This window comes from Procambarus clarkii, chromosome 9, assembly GCF_040958095.1.
Source record: "Procambarus clarkii isolate CNS0578487 chromosome 9, FALCON_Pclarkii_2.0, whole genome shotgun sequence".
NCBI classification, from domain to species: domain Eukaryota; kingdom Metazoa; phylum Arthropoda; class Malacostraca; order Decapoda; family Cambaridae; genus Procambarus; species Procambarus clarkii.
Genome location: NC_091158.1, coordinates 26196833 through 26213252, shown reverse-complemented (window position 1 = coordinate 26213252; position 16420 = coordinate 26196833). Strand labels below are relative to the sequence as shown.

The 16420-nt window shown below is 42.9% G+C and overlaps 1 protein-coding gene across 1 annotated transcript in view; it reads right to left on the bottom strand.

The window, feature by feature from the left end:
- Positions 1–10638, bottom strand: part of bcn92 (LYR motif-containing protein bcn92) — a 57069-nt gene extending 46431 nt beyond the window's left edge. Inside the window, exon 1 of the mRNA XM_045754933.2 lies at positions 10477–10638. Within this exon, the coding sequence (XP_045610889.1) occupies positions 10477–10559 (83 nt within the window). The 5' untranslated portion in view covers positions 10560–10638. The remainder of the gene's footprint in view (positions 1–10476) is intronic.
- Positions 10639–16420: the final 5782 nt, after the last annotated feature.

Genomic DNA, 16420 nt, shown 5'->3' with positions numbered 1-16420 from the left:
TATATATATATATATATGTATATATATATATATATATATATATATATATATATATATATATATATATATAAGTATATGTGTAATTACCTAAGTGTAATTACGGGATGAGAGCTACGCTCGTGGTGTCCCGTCTTCCCAGCACTCTTTGTCATATAACGCTTTGAAACTACTGACGGTCTTGGCCTCCACCACCTTCTCACTTAACTTGTTCCAACCGTCTACCACTCTATTTGCGAAGGTGAATTTTCTTATATTTCTTTGGCATCTGTGTTTAGCTAGTTTAAATCTATGACCTCTTGTTCTTGAAGTTCCAGGTCTCAGGAAGTCTTCCGTCGATTTTATCAATTCCTGTTACTATTTTGTACGTAGTGATCATATCACCTCTTTTTCTTCTGTCTTCTAGTTTTGGCATATTTAATGCTTCTAACCTCTCCTCGTAGCTCTTGCCCTTCAGTTCTGGGAGCCACTTAGTAGCATGTCTTTGCACCTTTTCCAGTTTGTTGATGTGCTTCTTAAGATATGGGCACCACACAACAGCTGCATATTCTAGCTTTGGCCTAACAAAAGTCATGAACAATTTCTTTAGTATATCGCCATCCATGTATTTAAATGCAATCCTGAAGTTAGAAAGCATTGCATAGGCTCCTTGCACAATATTCTTTATGTGGTCCTCAGGTGATAGTTTTCTATCTAGAACCACTCCTAGATCTCTTTCTTTATCAGAATTCTTTAAAGATTTCTCACGTAATATATAGGTTGTGTGGGGTCTATGTTCTCCTATTCCACATTCCATAACATGACATTTATTAACATTAAATTCCATTTGCCAAGTGGTGCTCCATATACTTATTTTGTCCAGGTCTTCTTGAAGGGCATGACAGTCATCTAAATTTCTTATCCTTCCTATTATCTTAGCATCATCAGCAAACATGTTCATATAATTCTGTATACCAACTGGTAGATCATTTATGTACACAATAAACATCACTGGTGCAAGAACTGAACCCTGTGGTACTCCACTTGTGACATTTCTCCATTCCGATACATTGCCTCTGATTACTGCCCTCATTTTTCTATCAGTCAGAAAATTTTTCATCCATGATAGAAGCTTACCTGTCACCCCTCCAATATTTTCCAGTTTCCAGAACAACCTCTTATGTGGAACTCTGTCGAAAGCCTTTTTTAGGTCCAGATAGATGCAGTCAACCCAACCATCTCTTTCCTGTAATATCTCAGTGGCTCGATCATAGAAACCGAGTAAATTCGATACACAGGATCTTCCAGATCGAAAACCATACTGTCTGTCTGATATTATATCATTTCTCTCCAGGTGTTCTACCCATTTAGTTTTGTTTAGTTTTTCCAATACTTTCACTATTACACTTGTCAATGATACAGGTCTATAATTGAGGGGGTCTTCCCTGCTGCCATTTTTGTAGATTGGAACTATGTTAGCCTGTTTCCACATGTCTGCTACGATTCCTGTACACAGGGATGCCTGAAAGATCAGGTGAATTGGAATGCTGAGCTCAGATGCACATTCTCTCAGAACCCATGGTGAAACTCCATCTGGGCCAGCTGCTTTGTTCTTACTGAGCTCCTTGAGCATATTTTCCACTTCATCTCTAGACACCTCTATCCGCTCTATGTTGTGCTCTGGAATTCTTATTGTGTCTGGTTCTCTAAAGATTTCATTTTGTACAAACACACTTTGGAACTTTTCATTTAATGTTTCACACATTTCCTTTTCATTTTCCGTGAATCTGTTTCCCATTTTCAACCTCTGGATATTATCCTTTACCTGCAATTTGTTGTTTATGAATTTGTAGAATAGGCCCAGTTCTGTTTTACATTTATCCGCTATCCCCTTTTCAAAATTTCTTTCTGCCTCTCTCCTTACTGCCGTATAGTTGTTTCTCGCATCTTTGTATCGCTGGTATGTTTGGGGGTTTGGCCTCTTCCTATACTGATTCCATTTTTGTGTCTTTTGGTCTCTTGCCCTCTCACAATTTCTGTCAAACCAATCCTGTTTTCTGGCCCTGCATCTCTGTTTTGGTATGAATGTTTGTGTGCCTTCCTCGTATAGTTTTAAAAATTTGGCATACATTTCATTTACTTCCCTGCCTAGCAACAATTCTGTCCAATTACACTCATTAAAAAAAATTTGAAGTTTCCCATAGTTGCCTCTCCTTAAATCGAGTTTATCAACTGTTTCAATGTCCCCATTTTCTTCTAGATGATATCTTAAAGCATATTTAATGTCTAACAGGACGTGATCACTCTTTCCCAAGGGAGGAAGGTACTGGATGTCAAAAATCTCTTCTTCTTTCCTGGTGAATACTAGATCCAGTACTGACGGTACATCTCCTTCCCTCATTCTTGTGGCTTGCTTTATGTGTTGATACAAGAATGTCTCCAGAATGAGGTTCACAAATCTGCATGTCCAAAAGTCCTCCGTTCTTGCTTCATAGGCCTCCCAGTCTATTGCTCTAAAGTTGAAGTCCCCCAGTATCAACAGTCGTGATTTATCTTTATCTGCTTGTACAATAATATCTCTCTGTACAAGAATGCAAGATCTAAAAGACGAGAGAGATATCAAATACTGTAATATGCACGTGGAAGATACTGGAGGGCCAGGTCCCAAATCTACACAGTAAAATAACAACATACTGGAGTGAATGATATGGAAGAAAATGCAGAATAAAACCAGGTGAAGAGCAGGGGTGCCATAGGCACAATCAGAGAACACTGTATAAACATCAGAGGTCCGCGGTTGTTCAACACCCTCCCAGCGAGCATAAGAAATATTGCCGGAACAACCATGGACATCTTCAAAAGAAAACTAGATAATTTTCTCCAGTGTGTGCTGGACCAACAGAGCTGTGGTGGATTTATATGCACTGGTTGATATATAATAATTTATATAATATTAATGTGGGCCTGTTGGCTACTCCAAGCAACAGCCTAGTGGACCAAACTCTCACAAGTCTGGCCTCGGGCCGGGCTTAGGGAGTAGAAGAACTCCCAGAACCCCATCAAGCAGGTAAACTCTTGTATATATGAATAAAAAAAAAAAATTGAGTGGATATAAATGGGAGCTGCCACATATGGGGCAATAGGTCTTATGCAGTTTCCTGTATTCTTATGTTTTAAGGGGCCAAGTCACCCGAAAATCCGATGAAAAATGGAATATTTACGAAAAATTACGAAAAATACTACAACGTTCTGGCAACACTGTGGTCCAAACCGTTTAATGATATCTTGAAAAATAACGTAATTAGAGTCAAATTTCCCGCTGCAACTTTCGTGAATCTGGTCCTCGCGCCGTGAGTACGCCGCGGGGTATTGTATCTTACGTTGTAGATGTCTTATTTTTCGTAATAGCGTTGAAAATAACATGTTATGCATAAAATGAATATAAACTAACCATATGGCAACACAACATATGGTCTGACACGAGGGTGGTGCAGTCAGTGACTGCGTGTCTCTCATGGAGAGAGGATGTATGCTGACGCGCTCACACAATATCTCCCAGAACATGCTATTTTGGATTTTTAGCTATTTGTACTGCAATATGACTTACCAAACGAACAAGAGAGAAGCATTGACAGCTAGATGCATGCGAGCTCTCCATACGAGCTGGCCGCAATGCGTAAATCACCACTCACGAGTGACCGCAGGTTGAGAAACTTTAGAGAGCGCGCTACGCAACTCCAACTTTTAAAACTAGATAAAATTTCACAGCCTTTATTTATTATTCTATTTACATGATCATACGCTCGAACGCTCATCCGCTCCTGACGACCCTGCTCCCCCTCCAACTTTATCAGCTGCTCCTTGAGCCCACAACATCCCTAACATGATGTAACAACCCCAGAAGGCAGCTAAGTACCCAGTGACCTAAATGTGACCGAAATATTCGACAAAACCTAACCTACTACCTCATCTCGACCTCATTAGTGTTGCTCCCTGGAGGAAGCTAACCTGACGTTTGCTGCTGCCATATCAACAAGTCTACCCCATCTGCTGTATACATCTCTGCTGCTACCATGCTAAACAATTCTAAGCTCGGCAAGGCCGTAAAGAATGATAGCACACCTATCAGGATGAACCCAACCAGCCAGCTAGCAACAGGAATAATGCGGCTGTCTCCCCCTTAGGGGCTACCGGGGGGAGTACCGACCCTCCCTGCGTCAACAATAACAAACCTTCTCAGCTGATTGAAGCGTCGTCACTGACTCGAGCCTTACAACAGTTATGTAACCATATGGAGCAACTTAAACGAGCTGCCTCCCCATGTACTGACTTTAAGCGTCCCGCTGATAATCCATGGCTCAGATTATTGACTCAAATACATGATGACCAAAAGTCTATAATCCGAGAGCAGTCGGACCTGATAATGAAGCTTCAGAGTGATGCTTTGGCAATGCACAAGGCTAACCAAGATCTGTCTGCCAGAGTCGGCCACCTCGAACATGAATTAAGCTCTCTTCGGATCTCGGTTACTAACTTTAAACCAGCAGAAACCTCTAAGAAGCAAGAAGAGATGTTACAAAAGTTAGAGAACCACTTTAACTCCCTACAACAGCAACAAACTGCAACCCAAGACGAATCAGACCAACTTAAGCTCCTTGATTCTGTCATCATCTCATCACAGGATTTTCCCCATGAAACTGACAGAGAAGACTGTACTGCCATCGTGATCCAGGAATTGCGTACTAAGTTGAATTATTCAATCGAAGCAAGAGACATTAAGTCAGCTTATAGAGTGGGTACCAAATCATCTGGTGCAAACAACAGAAGGATACGCGTGAAGTTGGATAGCTGCTCCCGCAAGTCAGACCTTATCACTGCTGCAGTCGCTAGGAAATCCAAGGTTTATGTGAACGAATGTCTTACCAGATTCAGACAAAATCTCTTATTTAAACTACGTGGAATTCGCAATAGATCCACTGCTATTAAACATTGTTTTGTGCGCGATGGTAAAATAATAGCTAGGAAGACTGACTCTGGAAAAACTTATGTCATAACCACTGAGGCACACCTCACTTCTTTCCTGGATGACTGTGGGATATCAGCTGAATAACCAGAACATAATTTGTAGTCTCACATACAACCAAAGTGTACTTAAGCTCTGCCTTTCCTTTCCAAAGGTGTTTATTTTTATTTTTATTTTAATTTTTACTTTATTTTTTGTTTGTCATCTTTGCCTGTTTTATACTCTTAATTATTTGTTCTTAGTTAATCCCCTTGTCACTAAACCTAGGGCTTTTTATTACCCTGTTAATTAACCATTACTAAGCTAATTATCTTCAAGATCATTTTTTTATGATTATTATTATTTTTCTTATTATTTTTTATTTTACATTTATATTGTCAGTCTCTACTGATTTTTTGTGTTTTATTTTATCTAACTTCTGTGTCCTCCCTGGCTATCTATTGGATCTTTATTTTACTTCTAAATTGTTACTATTTTATTGTATCTGCTTTTATTCTTGTGTTTTGCTTTATCGTGTATCTTGTATCGTGATCCCTCTGCATCTCTATGCACACTGATATTGATCCTGATCAAAATCTTCTGTCTCATATCTATACCAACCAGCACATTGATCATCATTATTGTAAGTATTTCACAGCACACCAGGCTAAAAACAAACTCCAAAATAGCACCTATCTATCAGTTTATAACCAAAATGTTAGATCACTTGGTAAACATTTTGACGATTTAAATGCACTACTCACAGCACTAGGTACTAACCTATCGTTCATTATTTTAACAGAAACTTGGCTAAATAAAGACTATACCCAACTCTACAACTTAGCTGGTTATAAAGCCATTCATAACTGTAGGCCTAATAAAAAAGGTGGTGGCACAGCTATATATTACCGAGATACATTTATCTGCAACAGTGTTATTAGTGACAGAGATGACTACTGTGAATATACTTTTGTTCAGTTTACAATTAAATCCCTTAAATCCTCTTTGACTATTGGAGCCATCTATAGATTTCCTAATACTAACATAGCTTCTTTCTCAGACAACCTAAGGAATCTTATTATAAACAACAATCTCAACAAAAACCACATCATTCTGGGAGGAGACTTTAATATTGACCTGGGTCAACAAAACTGCTCTCAAGTTGACTATTTCCTTAACAGCATGAACTCCTGTATGCTAATCCCCACTATCACCAAACCTACCCGAGTCACTCAAACATCAGCCACTACCTTGGACCACATATGGACAAACATAACAGCTCCCCTTGTATCTGGTATAATCTACGACAGAACAACTGACCACTATCCTACCTTTCTCATAGCGAACATGGACATAACACCACCAAAAAGCAAGAAATTTTCATTTAGGCTACACAGTGAATCAGCTTTAGACAATCTTACAGAGGCACTTCACAATATTAACTGGGATTCTGAATTCAATAATACCCATGATATAAATTCATTAGCTAACCTCTTCCTCTCCAAAACTCTAAGCCTCTACAACCTTCATTGTCCCCTTCTTACAAAGCAAGTAACTGACAAAAGATTAAACAATCCATGGCTCACAAATGGCATTCTCAACTCAATCAACAAGAAACATGAATATGAAAAGAAAGTTAGGATTGGCCTAGTTTCAAGGGAAGTAGCTAAAAGGTACTCATCAATGCTTACCAGTATCATAAGAAAGGCAAAACTTGCATATTATGTGAATAGATTCAATGAAGCAAAAGGTAACATGAAAAACACTTGGAAAACTATCTCTAGTATCCTAGGAACTAAACAACACTCACATAACCAAATAAAACTCTACAAGGATGGGGATATACCGTCAACTGATTTAGAAATGGCAAATGAATTTAATAGTTTCTTTTCATCGGTTGGTGCTAATCTTGCCAGTAAAATCCCACAGACTCAGACACATATTAACACATATCTCTCAGGCAGCTATCCAAACTCTCTTCTCCTTTCACCAATCAGCCCGGCAGATGTTGTGTCCATCATACACTCTCTAAAAACCAAGGCAGGGAACACCAGTGAAATTCCGTCCATTGTGTACAAGAGAGCCTCCCATGCCCTTGCCCCACCCATAGCACTACTGTTCAACAAATCTATAGAGTGTCACACCTTCCCTGATATCCTCAAAAAAGCAAGAGTAACGCCAGTCCATAAAGGAGGCAATCCGGCGGACATAAACAATTATAGACCAATATCAAATCTACCCATTCTATCAAAAATATTTGAAAAAAATTATTTACAAACAGCTCTATTCCTACCTCGTAAAATTCGACATACTCAGCCCCTGCCAGTTTGGCTTCCGGTCCCAAAAGAGTACCAATGATGCAATCATTAGTCTCCTTGACATTATCTACTCAGCCCTTGACAAAAATGAGTTTCCGATTGGACTCTTCATTGACCTAAGAAAAGCCTTTGATACTGTTAATCACAACTACCTCTTATTTAAACTCCAGCATTATGGAATCCGAGGCCTTGCCCTTGACTACATCCGATCCTATCTTAGTGACAGACACCAATATGTAACCATCAATGATACAACTTCTTCCACTCTACCAATTACCGTTGGAGTGCCACAGGGCAGCATCTTAGGACCTCTTCTATTTCTTATATATATAAACGATCTGCCTAATGTCTCTAATATTCTCAAACCTATATTGTTTGCTGACGATACTACCCTTATCTACTCAAACCTCAACCCACATACACTAAATAATGTTGTGAATAATGAATTAAAAAAAGTCCACTTATGGATGTCAACGAACAAACTAACATTAAACATCGAAAAGACTTACTACATCTTATTTGGAAGCAAATCATCAAATGCAATTCAGCTACAGATAGACAACATTAACATCAGTAATAAAAATGATGGCAAGTTTCTTGGCCTATTCCTAGACAAGAGACTCTAACTTCAGCACCCACATTCAACACATAACTAAGAAAGTCTCTAAGACAGTTGGTATACTCTCCAAAATCAGATATTATGTTCCTAACTCTGCTCTCCTCTCACTATATTATGCACTAATCTACCCCTATCTTAATTATGGTATCTGTGCATGGGGGTCTACCACTGCAAACCACCTTAAGCCCATCATCACACAGCAAAAATCTGCTATCAGAATAATAACTAACTCTGCTTTCAGACAACACTCAGCTCCCTTGTTTAAATCTCTAAACTTGCTAAATATTAACTCCCTCCACACATTCTCTTGTGTCAACTACATTTACAAAACCCTGTTCTTAAATGCAAACCATGCTCTGAAACTCTCCCTGGACAGATGTAATAGGACCCATTATCACCACACCAGAAATAAATATCTCTTTGATATCCCCAGGGTCAAACTTAATCTGTGTAAACACTCTATGCAAATTAAGGGACCTAGTCTATGGAACTCACTCCCTAGTGAATTGAAAAACTGTAAAACTTTTGCCTTATTTAAAAGCAAAACCAAAAAGTACCTAACTTCATCTATTTAGTTTCCTACACTGAGCTTTAAATTTGCTCTGTACCTAGTGGTACCCAATCTCCTAATTTTTATGTAATATCAAACAACCTTATCATTGTGTTCATTGCTGTCTTCTTTTATGTGCTAGCCATATGCTGTATTGTGACTACCAATTTTTGTCAACTACCATTCAAGCTGTCATTGCAATCAATCTTATATTGTTTCTGCTGTATTGTGCCTACCAATTTGTTGTCAACTACCATTTTAAGCTGTCATTGCAATCAATCATAGCTACCTATGTGCTTTAATATACTGTACCTATAATTTTCTCTCATCTTTTTTTTTTTTTTTTTTCATTCCATGTAATCTGTTATCATTTTTTTGTCTATAAATTTTGCAAGTATTTACCTCCTTAAAATTTTCTTAGATTAAGGACCTGCCCGAAACGCTGCGCGTGCTAGTGGCTTTACAAGACTGTAATTACCATAATTGTATCCTCACATTCCTTATGTACATTCTTGTATATGCATAAATAAATAAATGAAACTTGCACATTATATGTAGAAAATACGCCTCTATAAACGCATGTCATTATTCTTATCTACGTAGATTTATTGATTTTATAAATAATGATACACCTCATTTTGTTGCATACGTTTTTGGGAAACTTTTATAAAATCTGTATTATTGCACTAAATACATCTGGGATAATAATGTGACATGCAAATCTTTATTATATAGTAAGGTCATAGCTGAGTGTCTTATAAATGATTTTGGTTCACAATTGTGGGCTGTGAAATTTTTTGAACATGGTTGAAAAATTCGTCTTTTTTTTTTTTTTCTCCGTCTCTATTTAGGCTGAGATGCTGAAACTTGGCCTATGTGCAGCACCTTTCACATGTATCAGGATAATAAATTATGAATACCCTACAACAATTTTTTAAATCCGGGGACTTGGCCCCTTAAATGAATTGTGGGATTCAGTTCCTGAGCCAAGTATGTGCTTCTATAGCCTTTTTCACTGCCATACACAGGATACTTTATGAGGTGCATAACAATGAAGCTAAATGTCCATAAAATGAATACAAAAGTCATGACAGACTATGAAAGTAAAGCATATTATTGTGAAAATAAACTGTTAAGTGACTTTCAGAAAGTCTAAAAAATTACCAAAATTAGTAATAAAACATTTATGTGTACCCATAAATAAAATACTTGAGACAAAAAAATGAGGGTCAGACGGCCAGTGTAGGAATATCAGGAATTTTCCTCAGCTGGCCTGTGCCCCCAGACTGTTCCCCCTGGTCTGTGTCCCCAGACTGTTCCCCCTGGTCTGTGTCCCCAGACTGTGCCTCCTGACTATGCCCCCTAGCCTGTGCCTATTTAATGTGCCCCCTAGCCTGTGCCCTCTTACTCTGGCCCCCCCCCCAGGCTGTGCCTCCTTACTGTGTCCTCATACTGTGCACGCTGGCCTGTGTTCCCTGGACTGTGCCTCCTGACTATGCCCCCAGCCTGTGTCTCCTTAATGTGCCCCTTGGCCTGTGCCTCCTTACTGTGCTTCCCCCCTCCCCCAACCTGTGCCTCCTTACTGTGTCCCCATACTGTGCATCCTGGCCTGTGTTCCCGGGCTGTGCCCCATGACTATGCCCCCAGCCTGTCTCTCCTTACTGTGCCTCTTTACTGTACCCCCCTGGCCTGTGTCCCCAACCTGTGCTCCCCGGTCTGTGCCTCCGGCCTGTGTCGCCCAGCCTATGCCTCCTTACTGTGCCCACACACTGTGCCCTCTGGCCTGTGTCCCCAGCCTGTGCCTCCTTACTGTGCCCCCGCAGCCTGTGCTCCCCGGCTTGGTCACACTACACACTAAGACGGCCATCACAGCCTTCATACCCTCACCTGAAAATGCTTTAAACAATGCTACGCATCCTGATGCATGCATGCCATAACATTAGTACAGTTTGCTGTTTTATGAGAGAAGGCCAGAGCCCAGGAGTCTGCTCCCTCGCCCTCCATCACTCACCTGTAGCCATAAGATGTGAATTTACGACTCTCCCGGAGGAGCGCCTTATAGAGCGCCAGTACTTGACGTCCGCTCTCCGCCATACTCAGTGTTTACTGCCTCCCGACCCTCGCACGTGGTTCTGACTTCTGCCTCCCGACCCTCGCATGGGGCTCCGACTTCGGCCTCCCGACCCTCGCATGTGGCTCCGACTTCTGCCTCTAGACCCTCGCATGAAGCAATGACTTCTACCTCCTGACCCCTGCACGTGGCTCTGACTTCTGCCTCCTGACCTGCGCACGTTTATGTATTCACTAGCTGTACCCGGCCAGTTGCTGTGGCTCAGCAACGCATGTGTGTTGCTGAGCCACAGCAACCTTCCCCTGTCTCCCAGTCCTCCCCACCCCCGTCCCCTCGTTCTCCCAACCATTCCTCACTCCCCCGTCCCCTTGTCCTTCCAACCATTCCCCACTTCCCCGTCCCCTCCTCCCCACCGTCTCCCACTCCCCCGTCCCCTCGTCCTCCCCACCATTCCCTCCCTTCCCCATCCCTTTGTCCTCCCCAAATCCCCCACTCAACCAGTCAGCCTTATAGATGTTGTGTCCATCATTGACTCACTAAAAACCAAAGCTGGGATCATTAGTGAAATACCATCTATGGTATACAAAAGTGCCTCCCATGCCCTTGCTCCACCCATAGCTTTGCTGTTCAACAAATCTCTAGAGTGTCATACTTTCCCTGATATCCTTAAAAAAGCAAGAGTAACATCAATTCATAAAGGAGGCAATCCGGCAGACATAACCCTGGAAACACAAACCGAAACTGTCTCTATTTTCCGCTTGTTACAACTTGTAATAAAGTTGTTACATTTTGGCTTAACGTGTTTATGACATATTAGAACGTTGTTACAACTTGCTATATTGGTTGTTATAACTGGTTAGGAGGTGTTAAAACTTGCTCGAACGTTGTACCAACGTCGTAGTTTCGGTGTGTGTTTGGCGGGAAACAATCAAACTAGAAATGCTCTACAAATTAAGGGACCCAGAATGTGGAATGACCTCCCCAATCATGTTAAAGACTGTACCTCTCTCAACCAGTTTAAGATAAAAACTAAGCACTACCTAATTAACTCCCTGTAACCTACCTTACCCCTATAATGTCAACCCATGTCTGTTATTTTTAAACAATGCTGTTTGTCGACCAAATTGTATTTTTGCTGTTTTTCTGCCATGTTCCCCCCTTTTTTATTTTTATTTCTGATCGGGGAGAAAAAACAAGCCAGGAGTGGGGGGACCTTAATTTATTAAATAATGTTTAAAGAGCAACTGCTGTACCATAATATAAAAGATGTCGTGTAACATGACTGAGTAGAATGCCAGTACTGCAAAGATGCAACTAAGGGAAGAAGTCGTAGGACATTAACCGTGCCTAGTGCCAGCTAGCCGAAGCAATGTTGCAGTACTCGCAATCAGCTTAATACTATAATTAAAAACAATGCCAGAGTTAATTGAGTGGCACAGCCAGTACAGTATGAATAAAATATATTCTGTATACACAGAGGGCATAGAAAAGAATAGATAAGAATTTCCAGGTTACCTTGAGGTTACCTTGAGGTGCTTCCGGGGCTTAGCGTCCCCGCGGCCCGGTCGTCGACCAGGCCTCCTGGTTGCCGGACTGATCAACCAGGCTGTTGGACGCGGCTGCTCGCAGCCTGACGTACGAGTCACAGCCTGGTTGATCAGGTATCCTTTGGAGGTGCTTATCCAGTTCTCTCTTGAACACTGTGAGGGGTCGGCCAGGGGTAATGATATGCTAGTGCCTAGTTTACATGTAAAGTCTACAACCCCCAACTTGCACTACAAGTGAGCACTTGACATATGGTAAGTAGCTGTGGGCAGCCCTAGACTTGGGGATCCGGCGCAGCACCCCCACTCCGCAGGCCAGCGAAGCCGGTACCCCACCCCCCGAAGGGCGAGGTGCCCGCTGGCCGCAGAAGTAAGTTATCTAGGTAATGGAATGACGTCTTGCCTGACGTAGGAGTGGAACGCATCACTTTTCCACCTGCCGACTGCTCTGATTGCTGCCGGCGCCAGGCCATCCTTGGACATCTGCGTGGCCCTGCCGATTCTGAAGGAGTGCGGAGCATAATCGTTTGGAGGCAGGCCTAGTGCTCGAACGGCAGCACGGAGCACCCATGTGAAATCTTGTCTGGTGACCGGGGCGCCCGATTCGCCTAGGAAGATAGGGCCTGGTTCCATGCCCCGTCGTCTTATGTAGTTCGCCATGGCACGGACCGGGCAGTACTTGCTGTAGGGGTCTGCACTTAGGGTTAAAGTGGGGGTATGCCCTGAACTGTGCTTGTAGGAGGCAAACGCGATGTCGATCCCCATCCGCGATAAAGTTAACTCGTCCAAGCGTAGCGTGTGTTGCCCCTTCCCCGTATAGGTCACCTCCCCTGGCCAGAGGCAGGCGTAGAAGGCGAGGGAGAAGAGCGCTCGGTAGCAGGTCTTCTCGTAAGTCGAGCGGCAGACACCTCGCAGGGCCCCCAGTAGTTGATGCAGTATAGTCGTCTGGTCACTGGCAATCGTCGTGCGGGGAGCCGTTGGGCCTTGTTGCGCGCTTCCTTAAGTAGTTGGGTGACTAGGAACTGGCGAGTAGGATCCTCCCTACCATGCAGCTTGAACATGAAGGCGATTGCCGCAAGGTAGGCGCTGAGAGAGCGGAAAGCCAAACCTCGAGACAGCAGCGACTGCAGGAAGTTCGCCAGTGTCGTGGACGAGGCCTCGAAGGGACACTCCCGTCTCCTGTCGTTCGATACATACGCCACGTACTCCGCCCACTTATGTTGATACGTTCGCCGTGTCGCGGGCTGCAGGGAGTCGAGCAGCGTCCTTACAGTTTCAGGGTGAAGTTGCAGGCCAGGAGGTGCTGCGGGATTGCGGTTGGCTTCTCGGCGAGTCCTGCGTCTCGCAGGAACGAGGGCAGCAGTACCTGCAACCGGGAAAGAGCGTCACAAACCCCGTTTAACTTGCCCGGGAGGTGTGATGGAAGAAGCGTAATATTATGGGTGAGGAGGAGGATTGCCAGTGGCCGGACCAATTGCATGAGGAGGGGGCACCTGGCGGACAGAGATTGCAGCACGTTTACCACAGCGGCGTTGTCGGACCTACACATAAGCCTCTTGTTTGCTAACACTGGAGCAAAGATAGATATCCCCATGTAGAAAGGGTAAAGTTCGAGGAGCGCAATGTTGAGCCGGCTCCAGTCCATAGGCCAGGTACCCCTGAACCAGGTCGCTCCGAGTGTGAGTCCGTAACCCTTGGATGAGGCGTCCGCACACATCGCGAGGGCCGTGGCGCTCCCCCATCCACCGTCTGGTGGAAAAACCGTTATCCCATTGAATGTGCCGAGGAAAGTGTGCCAGGCCCGCAAGTCGAGCTTCGCCTCAGCGTCCAGCAGGCAGAGGCGTGAGGGACGTTGTACACCTCGTGTGAGCGGGTGAAGTCGGAGGAGGAAGGCCCGTCCCCCCGGTATGACTGACGTGGCGAATTGCAGTTTGCCGATAATCCCCTGCAGGTCCCGCAGGGGAAGGCTCTCGGCCCGCAGAGCGTCTTCCACTGCAGCCATGTACTTCGTCCTCTTGTCGTCCGGCAGCCTTGTCTCCATACGTCGGGCATCGATTTCAAGTCCAAGGAAGGTGAGGCAGGGCAGGGGCCCTCAGTCTTGTGGGGGGCCAGGGGAACGCCCAGGCGCTCACAGAGGGCAGTGAACACCCGTAGGCTCCACAAACACTCGTTGTACGTAGAACTCACGAAGAGGAAGTCGTCCAGCACCTTCTTGACATCCTGCACGCCGAACTTCTCCGCGAGGATCCATTGCAGGGCGTCGGAGAACGTCTCGAAGATCCTGCAGGAGGGTGCCGCCCCCATGCTGAGCATTTTCTCGTAGTAGTACCGCCCTCCGTAGGCGAAGCCGAGTAGGTGGTAGTCGCTGGGGTTGACTGGGACGATCCGGAACGCCTCTGCTATGTCGCATTTCGCCAAGTGCGCCCCCGGCGAGCGTCTGACCACCAAGGCCACTGCGTCGTTGATGGACTGGTAGGTCACTGTTGTCATCTCCCGCGGGATGTTGGCGTTCACGCACCCCGGGTCAGCACGTCCAGGGGGCAGCTCTGCTGATCTTGACCTATATAACATTACATTGTTCAGTCAAGCCACCACCTCAGTCAAGCCATCCCTCTCAGCTCCTGGTCCTCTTATTCCTTCCAAGTGATGTATTTATACTGGCTTGGCGCTTTATCCTCATAATTTCTTCAACTTACCCTCACATACCTGTTTTACCCCAATTTTCTCCTCATAATTACCCTACCACTCCCCTCGTAACTACCACATGATTCAGCCTTGACAGTGTTCCGGGTCACTGAACCAGCTACTCCCCTGGTAGGCTAAGTCTCAAGTCTGCCACACACACGCAACAACAGTTCTCTCTGTCCATTGACCATTCCGTGAAAAATGCGACTTCAATCAATCAATCAACTTCTCGATACCAACAGGAGGACCTCTGATATCCAACACCTTTCCTTTGTGAAGGAAGGAAGGAATTATCAAGGGAAAGCGCCAAGCCATTATCAATATAAATAAATTTTTATTCAGGTAAGGTACATACATACAAGGTAAGATACAAAAGTTGATAGATTTATAGATAGAGCTAGTACATACAATGCCTAAAGACACTATTACGCAAAGCGTTTCGGGCAGGAAAAACATAAAAGGCTAAAACTTAATACTAATTGAGATTAAAGTATAAATTGTGTTGAGAAAACATAAGAAAAGAATGGAAAAAGGGGGGGGAACATGGCAGAAAAAACAAAAATACAATTTGGTCAACAAACAGCATTGTATAAAATAGAAGACATGGGTTGACATTTAGGGGTGAGGTAGGTTACATTAAGTTAATTAGGTGGTACTTAGTTTTTATCTTAAACTGGTTGGGAGAGGTACAGTATTCAACATAATTGGGAAGGTCATTCCACATTCTGGGTCCCTTGATTTGTAAAGCATTTCTAGTTTGACTAAGCCGTACTCTTGGAATATCAAACAGGTATTTGTTTCTGGTGTGGTGCTCATGGGATCTGTTACAACCTTCTAGGAAGCATTTAAGGTCAGGACTGACATTACAGTTCAGCGTTTTATATATATATAATACACATGAGAGGATGTGCAGGGACTTAATATCTAACATATTCAGAGATTTGAGTAAAAAATGAGTAAAAAAATTGATTAAAAAATAAGATGAGAGAGATTAGTAAGTATATTAAAGCACATTGGTATATTAAAGCTCTGATTGATTACATTGACAGCTTGATTGGTAATATAAACGTGATTAATAGGCACCATACAGCAGATTGATAGCACATATAAGAAGACAGCAATGACCACAATGGTAAAGATGTTCGGATTGGGTACATAAAGATTGGGAGATTGGGTAGCAATAGATACAGTGCAATTTTAAAGCAACAAGGTAAAAAACTATGAAGATGAAATTAAGTACTTTTTAGTTTTGATTTTGAATGACGCAAAAGTTGGACAGCTTTTCAATTCATTAGGGAGTGAGTTCCATAGACTGAGTTCCATATCAAACAAATAATATGATTGTCCTGCACACCATCCCCCATCCAGTGGGCAGCGGTGGATTTATTTATTTATTTATTTATTTATTTATTTATTTATTTATTTATTTATATATACAAAAAGGTACATTGCGTTTGTGAGAATATATAGCACAGTACAGTAATTACACTCTTGTAAAGCCACTAGTACGCGCAGCGTTTCGGGCAGGTCCTTAATCTAACAGATAATTTTAAGTAGGTAAATTCTATTAGAATTAATAAAATGATAACAAATACATTGCAAGAAAAAAAATGAGATGAGAGAGATTAGTAAGTATATTAAAGCACATTCGTATT